The following is a 14,866-nucleotide window of genomic DNA, read 5'->3' as shown; positions in this document are numbered from 1 at the left end:
GGAGCATGTGTCCGAGGATGGGTGCTGGAGAGCGGATTGAATGCGCGTGTGACCGCTGGAAGCTCCAGGCTGGTTCTTGTAAGATGGGAGGCCGGTGTTCATTCGATTTCTCCTACTTGTCGAGAATTGCTACTTTGTGGTTTTGCGCATGCGCCAAGCCGATTTTCTAAGTTTCGTTTTCACACCAAGTAGCACAAATCGACAGAACACCGGCACGGAGGAGCGTAGATCCGAGCAGGGGTGCTGAAAGGCGGATTGAATTCAAACTTTATTTTCTGACTTGTAAGAAAAAAAATGCACCGGCGGCACAGCAGAGAATAAGTAATGTACTGTATTTGAGTTAGCCTACAATATGTCTGCGCACTGCGCAGTACTGTAATTAAATTTGCATGATAATAAAATTCAGTAAATGCTGAAGCTATCCGTTTTTATTTAATTTTTCTCATTGAAAAACGATACAAATGGCATTTAGATGATATTCTCCATAAAAAATAAGTGAAATACCTGTACTGTAATACAACTTCGGTTTTAGTAATCAACCGCTTATAGTGTTCAAATTGGCTCTGGACCAACGTGATCACTATAAGCGGTTTCCACTGTATTAAAACTCATTCTAGCCGCACAATTTTTTTCAAGCTGTTATTTTAAGGTAGAAATGTTACATAGTATTGCTTTAACTTCAGGATTGAGTTCCCGCCATATGCCACAGATTCACTTTTCCCTTAACAATAACCTCAGTTTTTAAAAGCATTATTTTGATGAGTTGGGGTACCTGATGCATTCCAGTGAGGATTTAGTCCGAGATTGAAATCACTGCCACATATCACAAGACCATGAGCCTTGGTTATCATTAAATCAAACACGTTCCTGGAGTCGCATTTACATTTAACAGGGTGATATCCACTCCTTCCACTCCACCAATAACCATACTAAATCTCCCTTCCTTATTGTTATATTCTGCAAGTTTTTCAGAAACAACTCTGTTTGAAATCAGGGTTGCTACCCCGTCCTTCTCCCTGATTTATGATGTTGAGGAAAACAGCTTGACCACCTGCTTACCCACTTTTGCATCCTCTAATTATGTTAACTGAGTTTCCTGCAAAAATTTATCCCTGCTTTTTTCTTTTTCATCTTCCCCCGAATGTTTGTTCTCTTTACTGGGTTATGGATCCCTTTCACGTTATAGGATATTAATTTAAACAAAGTTTGTCTCTCCATTGTAACATATTCAGAAGTATCCCCTCCCCCCTGCTACTCTAGGCAAGGCAAGTTTATTTGTATAGCACAATTCAACAAGGTGATTCAAAGTGCTTTACAGATACATTAAAACAGTAGAAATAAAAAGCATGATTTACATTTTAAATAAAAATCAGTAGTTAAAGAAAATGTAGCTCACAGATAAGTCGGCAAGATTGAAGACTTTTGGGGTGGTCTGTGGCGTAGTGGGTACAGCAGATGCCCCATGTACAAGAGGCTATAGTCCTCGCTGCAGCTGGCCCCGGTTAGAATCCCACATCGGACGGCCCTTTGCTGCGTGTTATTCCCCCTCTCTCTGCCCCCTGCTCCCTGTCTCTCTCCCCTGTCCTATACAATAAAGGTATAAAAAGGCCAAAAAAAAAAAAAAAAAGATTGACTTTGAAGACTTTTTCCCTCCAGGAACAGCTGTAGTGGACTGGAGGACCATAGTATAAATTCACACTGAACTGAAATTAAATTAATGCTCACAGATAAGTCGGCAAGATTGAAGACTTTTGCCTGGAGGACCATAGTAGTCCCAGTTAGGTAGGGATGAAAAACACTTTTAATCTGCCAAAACCAGAACACGAGACTGAAGTGGGACTATCGAGACTAGACTTCGGATGAGTGGAACATTCTTTGACAGAAGAATCAAAGTTGGATAGCTTTGGTTCTTCTTAATATTTGTTATCACACTGATGAAAGCATGATTCTTCATGCAGCTGTTATGAAATTTTGATTAATTAAACACTGATGAATTTAGAAAGAATTTTATTAATAAAAGTCCAGATTATTGAAGACAGACAACATAAACAAACAGTAAATAAGAAATCCAAGGCGTGCCCCGTCTGTATGTGAGGAAGCAGTGTTGGAGGCGCACTCTGTGATGAACATGTGACAAAACACAGAAATGCACCAATGACATTCAGAGAAAGAGAATGGGCGTGATGTCACTAAGGAGATTAACTTTTGAGGTTAGGAAGTGTGAAGTCACACATTTAACGTCATAAATCAAAGATTAAATTAAACTTGTCAATTCTTACACCAACGGTAGTCTCTGAGGTTTGTGGAGGCAATGACGCCTTCCTGTGAAGTTCAGCTGAAGCGAGTACAGCTTGACTGGTGTGAGATGAGAAAGAGTAGGTAGGTGAGACACAGAAGAGAGACGGAAAGCAAGAGAGCGACGAACGGCAGTGTTCAGCTATAAATACCTCGGTGGAAGCTGAACATAAACGTTGTCACTGATTTGTGCCCAAATATTCCTCAGCTGGAACCACTGGATGGCAGCGTGCTTCCATCATCTGTCCTGGTCGGTCAGTTTGCTCTGGGAATTCTTTTGGCCCTGATTGTTGCTATTATTTATATTATTATCATTCTAATTATTGTTTTCACCATTATCATCATATTGTTATTATCAATGTTATTACTGTCATTGATTTGATTTTTGTTGATGTAAATTTATATTATTTACATCATTCTTATGAATATTATTACACATCTATTCAGACAAAAGTTCTAACACTCTCCTAAAAATCCAATATTGTTCTACACTTTGCACTTTTTGGGGATTTTCATTTCACTTTTGCACTGTTTCTATATGATGTCAATTTGTGCAATAAGATGAAAGGTAGGAAAAAAGTTGTGTAGACACATTTTTTTCATGGAAAAATAGAAATGTAATTTTATGAACCAAGATGGATTTTTAAGGTATCGTTTACCTCTTTGCATCTGTTACTGTATGTCCTTGAAGGTTCAGTCGGCAGAATCTGAAGCAAGGATCGTCTCCCAGTATAGTGAGCTGGTTAACGAAGCAAAGCAGCAGTTTCAGAGGGAAGTAAGCAGTCTTACTCCAGAGATCCAGGCCAACTGGAAAGGTCTCAGTGAGTATACACACACAATTGTGTTGCCATCCTTATTAGAACATTAACTTCCATTTATTGTGGACAACTGAACACCAAACCCTAACTCATTATCAGTTAATTCCTAACCTTCCACCCTTAACCTAACCTCAGTTCACATCGTAACCCTAACCAGGACCACAGAAAGTACACTTTGCTTTATTAGGAAATTATTGACATAATTCATTCTCTTGGTCTCCACTCTAACCTAACTGTCACACCTAATTCTAATATCTTCTTGAGTTCTAGACATTGTGACCAGCCTAATCTGCAACCAATTTGAACCACAACCAATTGATCAGCTGACATTTGGACTGTATTGAAATTCAAATGTTAGAGTCAATAGCACAGTTTGAGGAAGAGGATGATTCCATAGTAATCTTTTTAGTGTGCCTGTATTCACTGAACCACTTAACTTTTGTCCTGACGAGAGGTCCTGGCAGAAAGTCTTCTTTAAACAAAGCCTTGGGTATAAATGGGTTTCCATGGGAGATGTCATTACTTTTACCTACAAGTACTTGTTGAGTGGGTGCTCCGGTAACCTGGAGGTGAAATGGGATATTATAAAGTGCAGCATCTCTGATTCTTTTGTTAGCCACGTTTCATTCCAGAGTTCCTTCTTTTTATCAACTGAAACGTCATCAAACTGATGATGTCTTCTACACCTTCCGTCAGAATGAGAATTTATAAATTGATGTGTTTTGGAATTAAGCTACTAGTTGTGTGTAATGTCTCATGAAGAAATATACTTGCAAACTAAACTAAAAGTACTTTTGTGTCTTTGTATGTGAGCTGGTAAACTATCAACGGATGACCTGAATGCTCTGATTGCCCATGCACACCGGCGTATTGACCAGTTGAATAGAGAGCTGGCTGAGCAGAGAGTAAGAGAGCAGATCCACATCGATGCAGCTCTGGGTCAGCAGAAACTGGAGGACCAGAAAGCCCTGGAAAATGCTGTTAACACTCAACTGCAGCATGTCAAAGAGGAGGCCCGGCTGGAGCAGGAAAGAAAGGTACAAAACTTGTTTTAGACTTCACATAGAATGCATTGTCACGGAGATCCACTGTAGTAGCTGCGGAGGCTAAGTAATAATTTAGATGAATCTGTGTATACTATGACAGGTGAGAAATTTAAGGAAAAACATAAAGCACATTTGCACAAATATTGTAGTCAACTGATTTGAGTTACCATTGGTGGGATGTCTTGAGTCTACTTTTGCCCTTCCCATGAAACTACCCTCACTGTGGGGGTCTGGGTTCAGAATTTTCTTTAAATTTGGCACCTGTTCTTATCCAAGCAGTGCCTGTAATAAATGTTTCTGTGTGTTTGTAGATGGCTGAGTTGAGGGAAGTAATGGAGGCAGAGATGAGGACTCAGCTCCGGCGTCAGGCAGCTGCTCACACAGACCATGTCCAAGATGTCCTTAAAGTTCAGGAGCAGGAGTTGAGAGCTGAATCTGAGCAGGTCTTCAAAATCATACATACATAAATACATCATTAAAGTTCAGTCATTCCATTCCTAATCTTGGATACCTACTTCTAGGTTAGCTTTGCACATTTTTTGTAATCGCAAAGAGGGAGAGCTTTCTCTCAGGGGAAGCTTCCTCCTGGGAATGAGAGGATCTGGCTGAAGTGTTTTCTGATTGGTCGAATTACTCAAGGTTTGACGAGGGGGTGGGGAAGGGGAGTACGGTGACTCAGAAACACGCACCATTCAGTTGCCAGATAGGAGGCACATAAACAAGAAAACACATTGAGAAACATGCTACATTTTCAAGCATGACGAAACGAAATCCAGCCATGCGTGTTGCGGCTCAAATCTGATCCGAACATCAAAGTGAGCAGCACAACAAACTATTCCAATGCAGATTACAGCAGGACATCTGTTTGGTAACTCTGTGTTTCTGAACTGTACTTGTATAGCACTTTTCTAGTCTAGCTGTCGACTCCTAGGACTTTTACACTACATGCCACATTCACCCATTCACTCACACACTTATACAGTACGTCTTAGTCCATATACAGGTAACACAGTGCTTCCTTCTACACGTTCACATACAATCATACACAGATGGACGTGTCGGTAGGCAACGTGGGGTTCAGTGTCTTGCCCAAGCACACTTCATGTGATTCATGACGTGGCCTTGGGACGCTGGGAGTCGTACCACCAGCCTTTTGATTGGCAGGACACTACAGCTGCCCCAAGTGGTTGTAGAAGCAACAAATGTATGCCTTGTGTATAAATGTATTAACCCAAAGTACTGTTCACCACCTTAGCTGCCTTTTCACTGAGTGTAACCATGATATTTGTATTAATATGCTTTCATACATCTAATGCCAACACAACACAGACATTAGAAACAGTTTTGTCACCGTTTGAGGTTCAGACTTGTGTCCTCCTAGTGTTGGAACGGCCTCGACTTTCAGCTTCAGTCTCTCTGCAAAGTCAGTGTTGTACTGGTTCCTGTTCACAAAGCTGTGAATGTAGTGAATAAATCCAAACCTTTTCCTGGATGTGTTGCTGGCAGGAAAAAAAAACTGCATCCTCTGATCTAACATTGCTGGGTCTTTGGGGAAGCTGAAAAGGATCAACGTGTCCTCACAACCAAAACTAGTTCTTACTTGAAGACATCTCAGAAGAAAAGTACCCTGCTCTGAGAAGTAGTAGCTGATCAATCGTTTACAGCAAAGTGATGACTTCCACTTCCTAAATGCTCACGGTGGATAATGTGCACACTCTAGCTCCCATGGGAGAACAACTGCCTCTCACTCAGAGAGTCTGAGACTACTGGATAAAAGGTGGTCCTTCAGCATTAAATATTAAAAGATGTGTAAATCTCTTCTTTCTTTTTTTATTTCTTTTTTTATAGCTTTGGTCGACATTTAAAGTGATGCATCATTTAATCACTGCAGATAAGACGGAAAACAAGGAAAAGCATACCAAACTGTTAAAACATAGAGGCCGGGGCGGTCGGTGGTGTAGTGGGTTAAGCAGCCGCCCCATGTACAGAGGCTATAGTCCTCGCTGCAGCTGGCCCCGGTTCGAGTCCCGCACCGGACGGCCCTGTGCTGCATGTCTTCCCCCTCTCTCTGCCCCCTGCTTCCTGTCTACTCCAACTGTCCTATCATTATCATCTTAAGGCCTCGGTATGCTACTCCGTAGCTATCGGCCAATCCGACTCCATGGTCACGCAGAGGCTATTAATCCTTTCGAAGTTCTCCGTCGGGATGTCGGATACGCAAGGCAATTCACCTCCCGATCAGTAGGCATCGCTAAGCTAGACGACCTAATCTCGTGACGTCTATCGTGAAAGTCATCGATTGATTGTTCACCTTCCGGCTCCGTTCCACTCCTCACAGTAAACGATGGCGACCGAGAGAGAAAGACTGTTTTTGGAGTTGGAGCTTATTGATATTGAAATGCAAATAATTTTGACCAAATGTTAACCGGCACACGGTAAACTCTTTCAAGAATGGCAGTGTTGTTGTTATGAAAGGAAGGCGCTAAACCGGAAAAGTGATTCTGTAAATGTTGTTAGCCGACCAATCACAACCCTTGCGGTATCCGCGAGTCTCCGTCTAATCGACGGATAGTTAGGAATTTTGGCCGACGCACGCAAACAACGGAGAACGTCTCCGGGAGGGTTTCCGACGGCGGAGAGAGCTCTCCGTGGCTCTCCGTAGCTTTTCCCGGACGACTGTAAATCAGGCTTCAGCGAAAATCACATATTCTAAAATACACCATCAGTTTGGTATTTCTTTAGACCGAACTGCCTGTTCATTCCCAAAACATTTATCAGTAATGATGCTGATTTGAAATAAATATGCGTCAGTGGTATGAATCCTGGCTTCCTCAGACCACATGTCGAAGTGTCCTTGGGCAAGACACTGAACCCCACGATGCATCCATGGTGGATGCAGTCATACCCAGTAGGGCTGTCAAAATTGCTCAAAAATGACATTCTGTAACTGTAGCTTACATAGCATATGACTTTGTCTCGAGGCTCCACAATTTTTCAATCCACCGACCAAAATCCGAAGTGTTTCCAGACAGGGTTTTTCCTATTTTTGGGGGTTAAAATAACTTTCTCTGCGCCTGTGGCTGAGTTGGGCTCTGAACTTTCTGCAGCGACGCTGTGCCAGACAGTGCGACTACTGTGACCTGTCCCTAACCCTGTCATGCAGTGCGTCCACTCACAAAGCAGACAGCCGTGCCGCGCCTGCGCAGATGTGTTTTTCCGCATTTAGAATATTTTTTGACAGCCCTAATACACGGATGCGTTCATATACAGATGGGAGCATCACTGTCAATGGCTGTGATGGAGAAAAAGCACCATGTAGCCTGTAACACTGTATAACCTAAGATGTGTGTGTGTGTGTGTGTGTGTGTGTGTGTGTGAAAGTGCTTTGAGTGGTCAACTGGACTAGAAAATTCTATATAAGTACAGTCCATTTATCGTTTTGTACAAGACAAATGGTAAAGGAATGGGAGCACTTTTTTATAATACCATATATTTGTGGCTTGTAGCAATTTTTTTATTTCTTCCCTTTGAATATTTTTCCATTGTCTGTAACATTTAGAAATTTCCTGCTTGTAATTATTGATATATTTCAGGTCTTGAGCAGTAAGATGCTGGAACAGGAGACGCACTATCGTCAGCTGACTCAGGAGCAGCTGGACAACTTCACTCTGGATATGAACACGGCTTACGCAAGACTGAAAGGGATGGAGGAGGCCATTGATAGTAAGATGCACATAAATACCAATACTGAATAATATTTTATTTATCATTGAAGGAAAATTATATCATCGCTGGATAAATAATTGAGAAAAAAAATTCTAGATAAATAAAGGAATGAAATTTAGAAAATATAAAATTGGTTGAGACACTGTTGCGAAATTGAAATGAAGCGGAGCAAAGGGGTGATTGGAACCTCGAGAGATTTTGTCATGCAAACATTTCCCTTTCTTTTGACTGCAGGCCATTTGGTGGCAGAGGAGGAGGCCCGTAAGGCTCATGAGCTGTGGCTTTCTGTGGAAGCTCTCAGTTACACCTTAAAGACTGCCAGCGCTGATTTGCCCACCCTGCCTCTAGAGAGTGCTGCTCAGGCTGTGCGGGATAGCTGCAGCAGTAATGACTTTGCATTGGCCCTGGCATCAGCTCTCCCTGAAGAATCCCTGCAGCGTGGTGTGTACAGCGAGGCCTCTCTCCGTGCACGCTTCAACTCCCTGCGATCGTTGGCCCGCAGGGTTGCTCTCATCGATGAATCCCATAATTCTTTGTACCAATATTTCTTATCCTACCTTCAAGCTGCACTGCTGTTTGAAAATCAACAGGAAGCCCCGCCTAACCAGCTGAGCAGTGAGGATTTAGACCCGTTCAAAATTCTCTCGTATGCTAGCTACTGTTTAGAGCATGGGGATCTGGAGTTGGCAGCTAAACTGGTGAACCAGTTGAGAGGAGAGGCCAGAAGAGTGGCAGAAGGCTGGCTGACTGAAGCCAGACTCACTTTGGAAACCAGGCAGGTTGTAAGTTTGCTTTCAGCTTATGCAAATGCTGTGGGCTTAGGTACCACTCAGGCTCCATAACCAGCTACTTTAATTAGGAAACCTTAAAGGCAACAGTCTAGTGAAAGTTTCTCTTTTGAGTGTCAGGTTAGTTGCTCTCTGAAAAAAATACCTTGCATCTTTGTGGTATGGATTAACAGCAAGAGGGGTTAGGAGGGAGTCGGTGTGATACTTCAGAGGAGATTTTCAGTGGGGCATTCCTTTAAGTTAACCTTGTCATGGATGTTAAGATATACCATACAGTTTAAAAGTTGGTTAAAAATTACATACTCAAATGATGTATCATTTCACCTTTAGCTCTCAGATATTATTTTATTCTTTGCCTACATGTCATGGTCACTTCATCTAAACATTAAATTATATGTCATGCTTCACTGTTGTGAATATTGCACATTAAATAAATTAAAAAGATAGTGCTGTGTGTTTAATCTGTTTGATCCTTTTCAGTTAAAATGAGAGAGAATTTCTTGGATATTCTATTTCCTACATTATTTACATCAACTGCTTAGAGGACCAGGTCTGTAATAGGATTAGAATTTTTATTCTAATTATTGTTGTTATTGGTATGACTTTTCATATTTTTCTACAATGCCTTATTTTATTGTCTCATAATACAATCTGGAACTGTGCACATACATTTTTGCCCCTTGTTTTCAAATGCCTATGTCTATGCAGGTCAGCTGGAAGTCCATTTATTCCGGTGGTAATCTCTGCAATCTGGTGGTTGAGTGAAATGCTGCCATTTTTTTCCTCTTGGATTTTCCTCGAGTTTGTTAAAAAAGTTAGTCTATTGCAGAGACCGGACTGTGTACAAACTACAATTTTGACAGGCACACTTCGCTCTCCCTGCAATTTATTATAAATCCCTGCTGAGTTCAATGGGAAGGAACCGTCTTGTTGTCAGCAGGGCTTGTATTGTGATGCAAAGAGGATTAGATGGCTAGCCTGGAAAACCAGCGCCAACTGCTGGACGGCAAAATGTTTTGCCTGCGGTTGGGTCTGGCCTCGAACCACTTTTCATTTTGAAAATACTGCCCTGAATCTGGCAGATGGCAACTAAACCAATCACAACGCAGAGATGTGTTTTGAATCAACGCGGGCGGGGCAGAGGTTTTTTTTTTTTTTTTTTTTTTTTTTTTATTGTAACAACACATCAAAAACAAACATTGTAAAGGCGGGGTACAGTGCAACAACTAATCAAAAGAGGAAAAAAAATTATAAGTTGCCATTAAATCAATAGTCCTTTCGGCATTTCGGCTGTTCAGTCCTTCTAAAGAGTTCAAATAAAATTTGAGTTCGTTTTTGAAAGCAACAAAAGATGGTTTCCTTCCTCCCCATTTACATTTATGAATATGGTATTTTCCCAAGATTATAAAAAGATTTAAAATAAAGATATACGGTACACAAAAATCATCTCTTTCAAAGAAAAGTAAAATATCTTTCATACTTAAAGAAACATGACAAGACCATACCTCACAACACAGACGCTCAACCTCAATCCAAAAAAATCTTGAGTAAAAACATTCGTAAAATAAATGACAAATAGATTCAGACGTAATACCACAGAAAACACATAAATCTGGCAGATCAATTTTGAATCTTTGTAAAAGTGTGTTTGTGGGGTAAATTAAATGTAATATTTTAAATGAAACTTCCTTGACTTTATTATTTAGTACATATTTATTATGGCCAGGCCAAATTTTATCCCAATCAACATAGGCAAACAAGCCATTCCAATAACTTTTACACCTTGGAGTAACAGGTATTTGTATCATCTGTCTTAACCATTTATTATTACATTTTCTATCTCTAATGTTTATACCATTAAGAAATAGATTACTGTAAATGTGTGGATTAGCGGGGCAGAGGGTTCTGGTGCGGGGTTTTGAGGGAGTGACGACAGAGCAGTGCGACGTTGGGCAGTGGAAGCGAACATAGACATCATATAGAACACTAGACTGAGCATTGGCTGCTGAGACGCGAGAAAAACGGCCGCCATCTTGGAGTGGTGAACGTCAAGCTCACGATAACGTTTGTCATTGAATTTGCAACTAGAGACTTGTCAAGATGCCTGGCTGGTGTTCAGCATACAACTGCTCAAACGAGCGAACCAAGGAAAACAGAAGTCGTGGGATTACTTTTCACAAGTAAGATTTAACATTACCGTACTATTGAATCTATTTGTTTTACCAGAGTGTTGTAGTATAAATAGATGCTCCTGAGGCCGTGGCTAGCTAGATTAGCTCACAAGATGAATATGAATGGCTTGATGATATGATAATGAAATTAATGAAAATGAAAACATGACATAGGCTACTTGAACAACAAAGTAATAGCGGAGGGCAACGGCAGAGTAATATTGGCGTATTAACACTAGGCGACCACATCGTAAATGAATGACCGATCAGCTAACAGCTGACAGATGACAGCTGAGAGCTGACAGCTCGGCATCAACCATAGCATCCTATTATATAAATGGCTTGAAATTAAGGAAATGAAAACATGACATACTTTAACAACAAAGTTTAAAATAAAGATAAACAATAAAAAACTGTACAGCATTTTATGAACTTCATTTTAGGCGAACGTATTGTTAACCTTTCCTGATAGTATCCGGACCGTGGTCAGGAGATCAGGGGAAATTGCCGTTTTCCAGGGCCGAAGAACGTGCTTAACTTCGGGGTTAACTTCCCTACTCTCGTAGTCTTTAAACAACAAGAGGACAGCTCCACGGGGCTTCGTGTAATCCTTTTATTCCAACAACAGTAGAAGAACAACTGCTCCGGTAGCCGCCTGACTGCACACACACATCTTCTCCGTCTCGTCTCTCCTTTTCTCTTTCCTCACGCCCCGCCCACACATGCACACCTCGCGACTTATAGCATATCTCGCAACACTACCCCCACTATGGATAGCAAGTCCTCATAATTCTAATCCATTACGGCAGCACAACATTTCTATATTACTTCATAAAAAAAATAAAGCAATACTATTCCTGGCAAAATGTCATGAGAGGGCAAAGTCCTTGCAGGGTATTACAGTTACATCCATTAGAGTAATTAAGTGCATGAGCGTCGGCCTATAGCAACAATACACAGTTCCCAATACTACCTAGGCAACCGGAGCATAAAACATCAGTGAACAGTGAAAGTCGTCAACAGTAAACATTTCTCTCTTTTTTTTTTCAGTCTTTTTTTTTTCTTGTTCTTCATGTAGCTTTCTACTCTAGGGGTCGGGGTGGACTACCCGGGTCCCCAAGCCGTGTAGGGTTTATTCTGCCCTGGGTAACAACGGCTTCCTAGCTAAACTACCCATTCTCCAAACCTGACTGGAGATCTCCGTTGACGCCTCCGCCTTTGAGAGTGCTGATCGGGCAGTGGCGGCGTTGCCTCACCCCCACTATCCGCAACGTTGTCCTCTGGTGAACCGGTAGAAGGGTGTGAACCGGCTGCAGCAGAGTCGTCTCCCCCCGTATCCAGGACCAATTCCTGGCCTGCGCTGGAGAACAGGCTAGCGAGATCTGGTACCACAGACTCTGTGGCCACAGCTGGAGGGGGAACCTCCGCTGGCGTCCATGCCTGGGCCTGCTCCATGACCCAGGCATCATCCAGGGGATCACGACTTCGGTAGGGCTTTAGCTGGTCGTGGTGAACTACCTTGACTTTGGTCTTTGGATTTTTCTGGATGCGATACACCAGATCATCAAGCTGTCCCAAAACGAAGTAAGGTCCCTCATAGGACGGAAGGAACTTCTTGACTTTGTTCTTGACTCTCTTCGTGCCCTTGATGAGGTACCACACGGCATCTCCAATGCAATATTGAGTGCGGCAGCAATTTTTGTCATATTGTCTCTTTGCGCGTTCTACCGACTCCCCAAGTGCATCCCTAGCTATCTGGTGTGCCAGCTCTAGTCGCTCACGGAGACGCTGGACATACTCTGGGGCAGTAGGAGCGTCTTCTGGGTCAGGAGGAAGGCCGGTCACCAGGTCCGCCGGCTCACACACTTCCCGGCCAAACATCATGAGATTTGGGGTAAGTCCGGTTGCACTGTGCCGAGTGGATCTGTAGGCCATGACCGCGTATGGAATCATAAGATCCCAATCCCAGTGGCAACGCTCAGCAGTCGTGGCCAGGATCTTTTGTAGGGTAGAGTTGAAGCGCTCCACCTGGCCATCCGACTGTGGTCGGAACGGGGTAGTTCGTGTCTTCTCGATTCCAAACAGAGCGCACATCTTCTGGAAAACTTCAGACTCGAAGTTTCTACCTTGGTCACTGTGTATGGTATGTGGGGCACCAAACCGGCACACCCACTCAGAGGCAAGTACTTCGGCCACTGTCTCGGCTCTTTCGTTGGGCAGAGGGAAAGCCTCCACCCATTTTGTAAAATAGTCCTGGATCACGAGCACATAGGAGTTTCTGCGCTCGGTTTCATTCAGTGGTCCCATGATGTCTAGAGCTACCCGCTCCATTGGGGCTCCGACTCTGACAGTTCCCATTGGAGCCTGGGGTGTTTTACGGGGCCTGGCTTTGGATGCACAGCTGCTGCAAGTGTGACACCAGAGACTGACATCTTCCCGCATCCGATACCAGTAGTATCGTGTCTGAAGCCGCGACACCATACGTTCTGTTCCGAAGTGCCCACCAACAGGACCTTCATGCATCTGTCTCATGACATTCGACCGAAAAACTTGTGGTAATATCACTTGAGGGTAGAACTGGGCACCATCCAAGCAGTAAAACCGCCTGAACAAGATGCCCTCTCGGACGAAGAGGCGCCTCCACTGGCTCCAGTAAGCTTTGGTGGCTGGGCTATGTGATGAGACAGTAGTCCATGAAGGCCGCACTCCACCAGCCTCCAGCCATTCCCTGATAGGAGAAATGTCTGGGTCAACCTCCTGCGCCTCTTGTAACTCTTGGGTGGACCAACCACTGAACTGTGGGATGTCAGGAGATCTGGCGTCTACCCCCACTGAACTCGCTCTTATGGTTAAATGTTCGTCCACCCCCACTGGAGTTTGCACTGTCTGGATTTGGACGGGATCCAAGTTGCATTGTACGGCCTGATGGCGGACATTCTGTGGATAAGGAGATGGACCAGGCAGTTGACATGGGCATGACTGCCTACAGGGCTGGCGGGAGAGGCTGTCTGCATTACCATGCAGCCGGCCTGGACGATGGACGATGTTGAGGTCATACTCGCCGAGTCTCTCGAGCCACCTGGCCAGCTGACCCTCAGGCTCCCTCATCTTTGTCAGCCAACGGAGACTGCTGTGGTCGGTGCGGACCGTGAATGACCGTCCCAGGAGGTACTGGCGGAAATGTGATGTGAACTCGACAACTGCTAGCAACTCTCGGCGTGTTGTGCAATAGTTCTGTTCAGTTTTAGACAGACGGCGACTCCCATAGGCCAGCACACGTTCTCTGCCTAGCTGCACTTGAGAAAGTACAGCACCAATGCCAACATCACTTGCGTCTGTGTCCAGTACCATGTTCCCTTGGTCTAACGGGTAGCCCAAGACTGGAGCGGTGGTCAGTAGACATTTCAGTCGGTCGAACGCTTGCTGACACTCCACAGTCCACTGGAACCGAGCATATTTCCTGGTTAATGCATGGAGGGGTCCAGCCACTGTTGCGAAGTCCTTGACAAATCTTCGGTAGTACGACGCCAACCCGATGAACTGGCGAACTTCTTGAACCGAAGTGGGTGTAGGCCATTCCTGTACCTTCTGTATCTTGGCGGGGTCCGAAGCCACCCCTTCTTCGGAGACAACGTGCCCCAGGTAAGCTACCTGTCGCCGGAAAAGGCAACATTTCGCCGGCTTCAGTTTCAAGTTCGCTTGCAGTAGCCTATCGAAGACTTGACTGAGATGGTGCAACATCTCGGGCACGTCGCGGCCTAGCACTATTATGTCGTCCAAATAGACAAGACAGGTCTCCCACTGCATGCCAGCCAACACCCGGTCCATTAAACGTTGGAATGTTGCCGGGGCGTTGCATAACCCAAATGGCATGACATTCCATTCGAACAGTCCGTTTCTGGTGCAGAAAGCGGCAGCTCGGCGGGCTCGTGGTGTCAGTTCCACCTGCCAGTATCCAGACGCGAGATCTAGTGTGCTGAACCACTTGGCAGTGGAGAGGGTGTCAAGGGTGTCCTGGATAC

At 43.8% G+C, this 14,866-nt stretch overlaps 1 protein-coding gene across 2 annotated transcripts in view; it reads left to right on the top strand.

Annotated features, from left to right (window-relative positions):
- The window catches only part of immt (inner membrane protein, mitochondrial (mitofilin)), a 39,570-nt gene extending 30,451 nt beyond the window's left edge, over positions 1 to 9,119 (top strand). For both annotated transcript variants that reach the window (XM_075480840.1, XM_075480839.1), the window contains exons 10-14: positions 2,987 to 3,116; positions 3,927 to 4,150; positions 4,471 to 4,602; positions 7,753 to 7,882; positions 8,120 to 9,119. In XM_075480840.1, the coding sequence (XP_075336955.1) occupies positions 2,987 to 3,116; positions 3,927 to 4,150; positions 4,471 to 4,602; positions 7,753 to 7,882; positions 8,120 to 8,727 (1,224 nt within the window). In that variant the 3' untranslated portion in view covers positions 8,728 to 9,119. The remainder of the gene's footprint in view (positions 1 to 2,986; positions 3,117 to 3,926; positions 4,151 to 4,470; positions 4,603 to 7,752; positions 7,883 to 8,119) is intronic.
- Positions 9,120 to 14,866: the final 5,747 nt, after the last annotated feature.

This window comes from Odontesthes bonariensis, chromosome 13, assembly GCF_027942865.1.
Source record: "Odontesthes bonariensis isolate fOdoBon6 chromosome 13, fOdoBon6.hap1, whole genome shotgun sequence".
Taxonomy (NCBI): Eukaryota; Metazoa; Chordata; class Actinopteri; order Atheriniformes; family Atherinopsidae; genus Odontesthes; species Odontesthes bonariensis.
The sequence above is the reverse complement of the archived record's forward strand: the minus strand, read 5'-3'. Positions and strand labels throughout refer to the sequence as shown.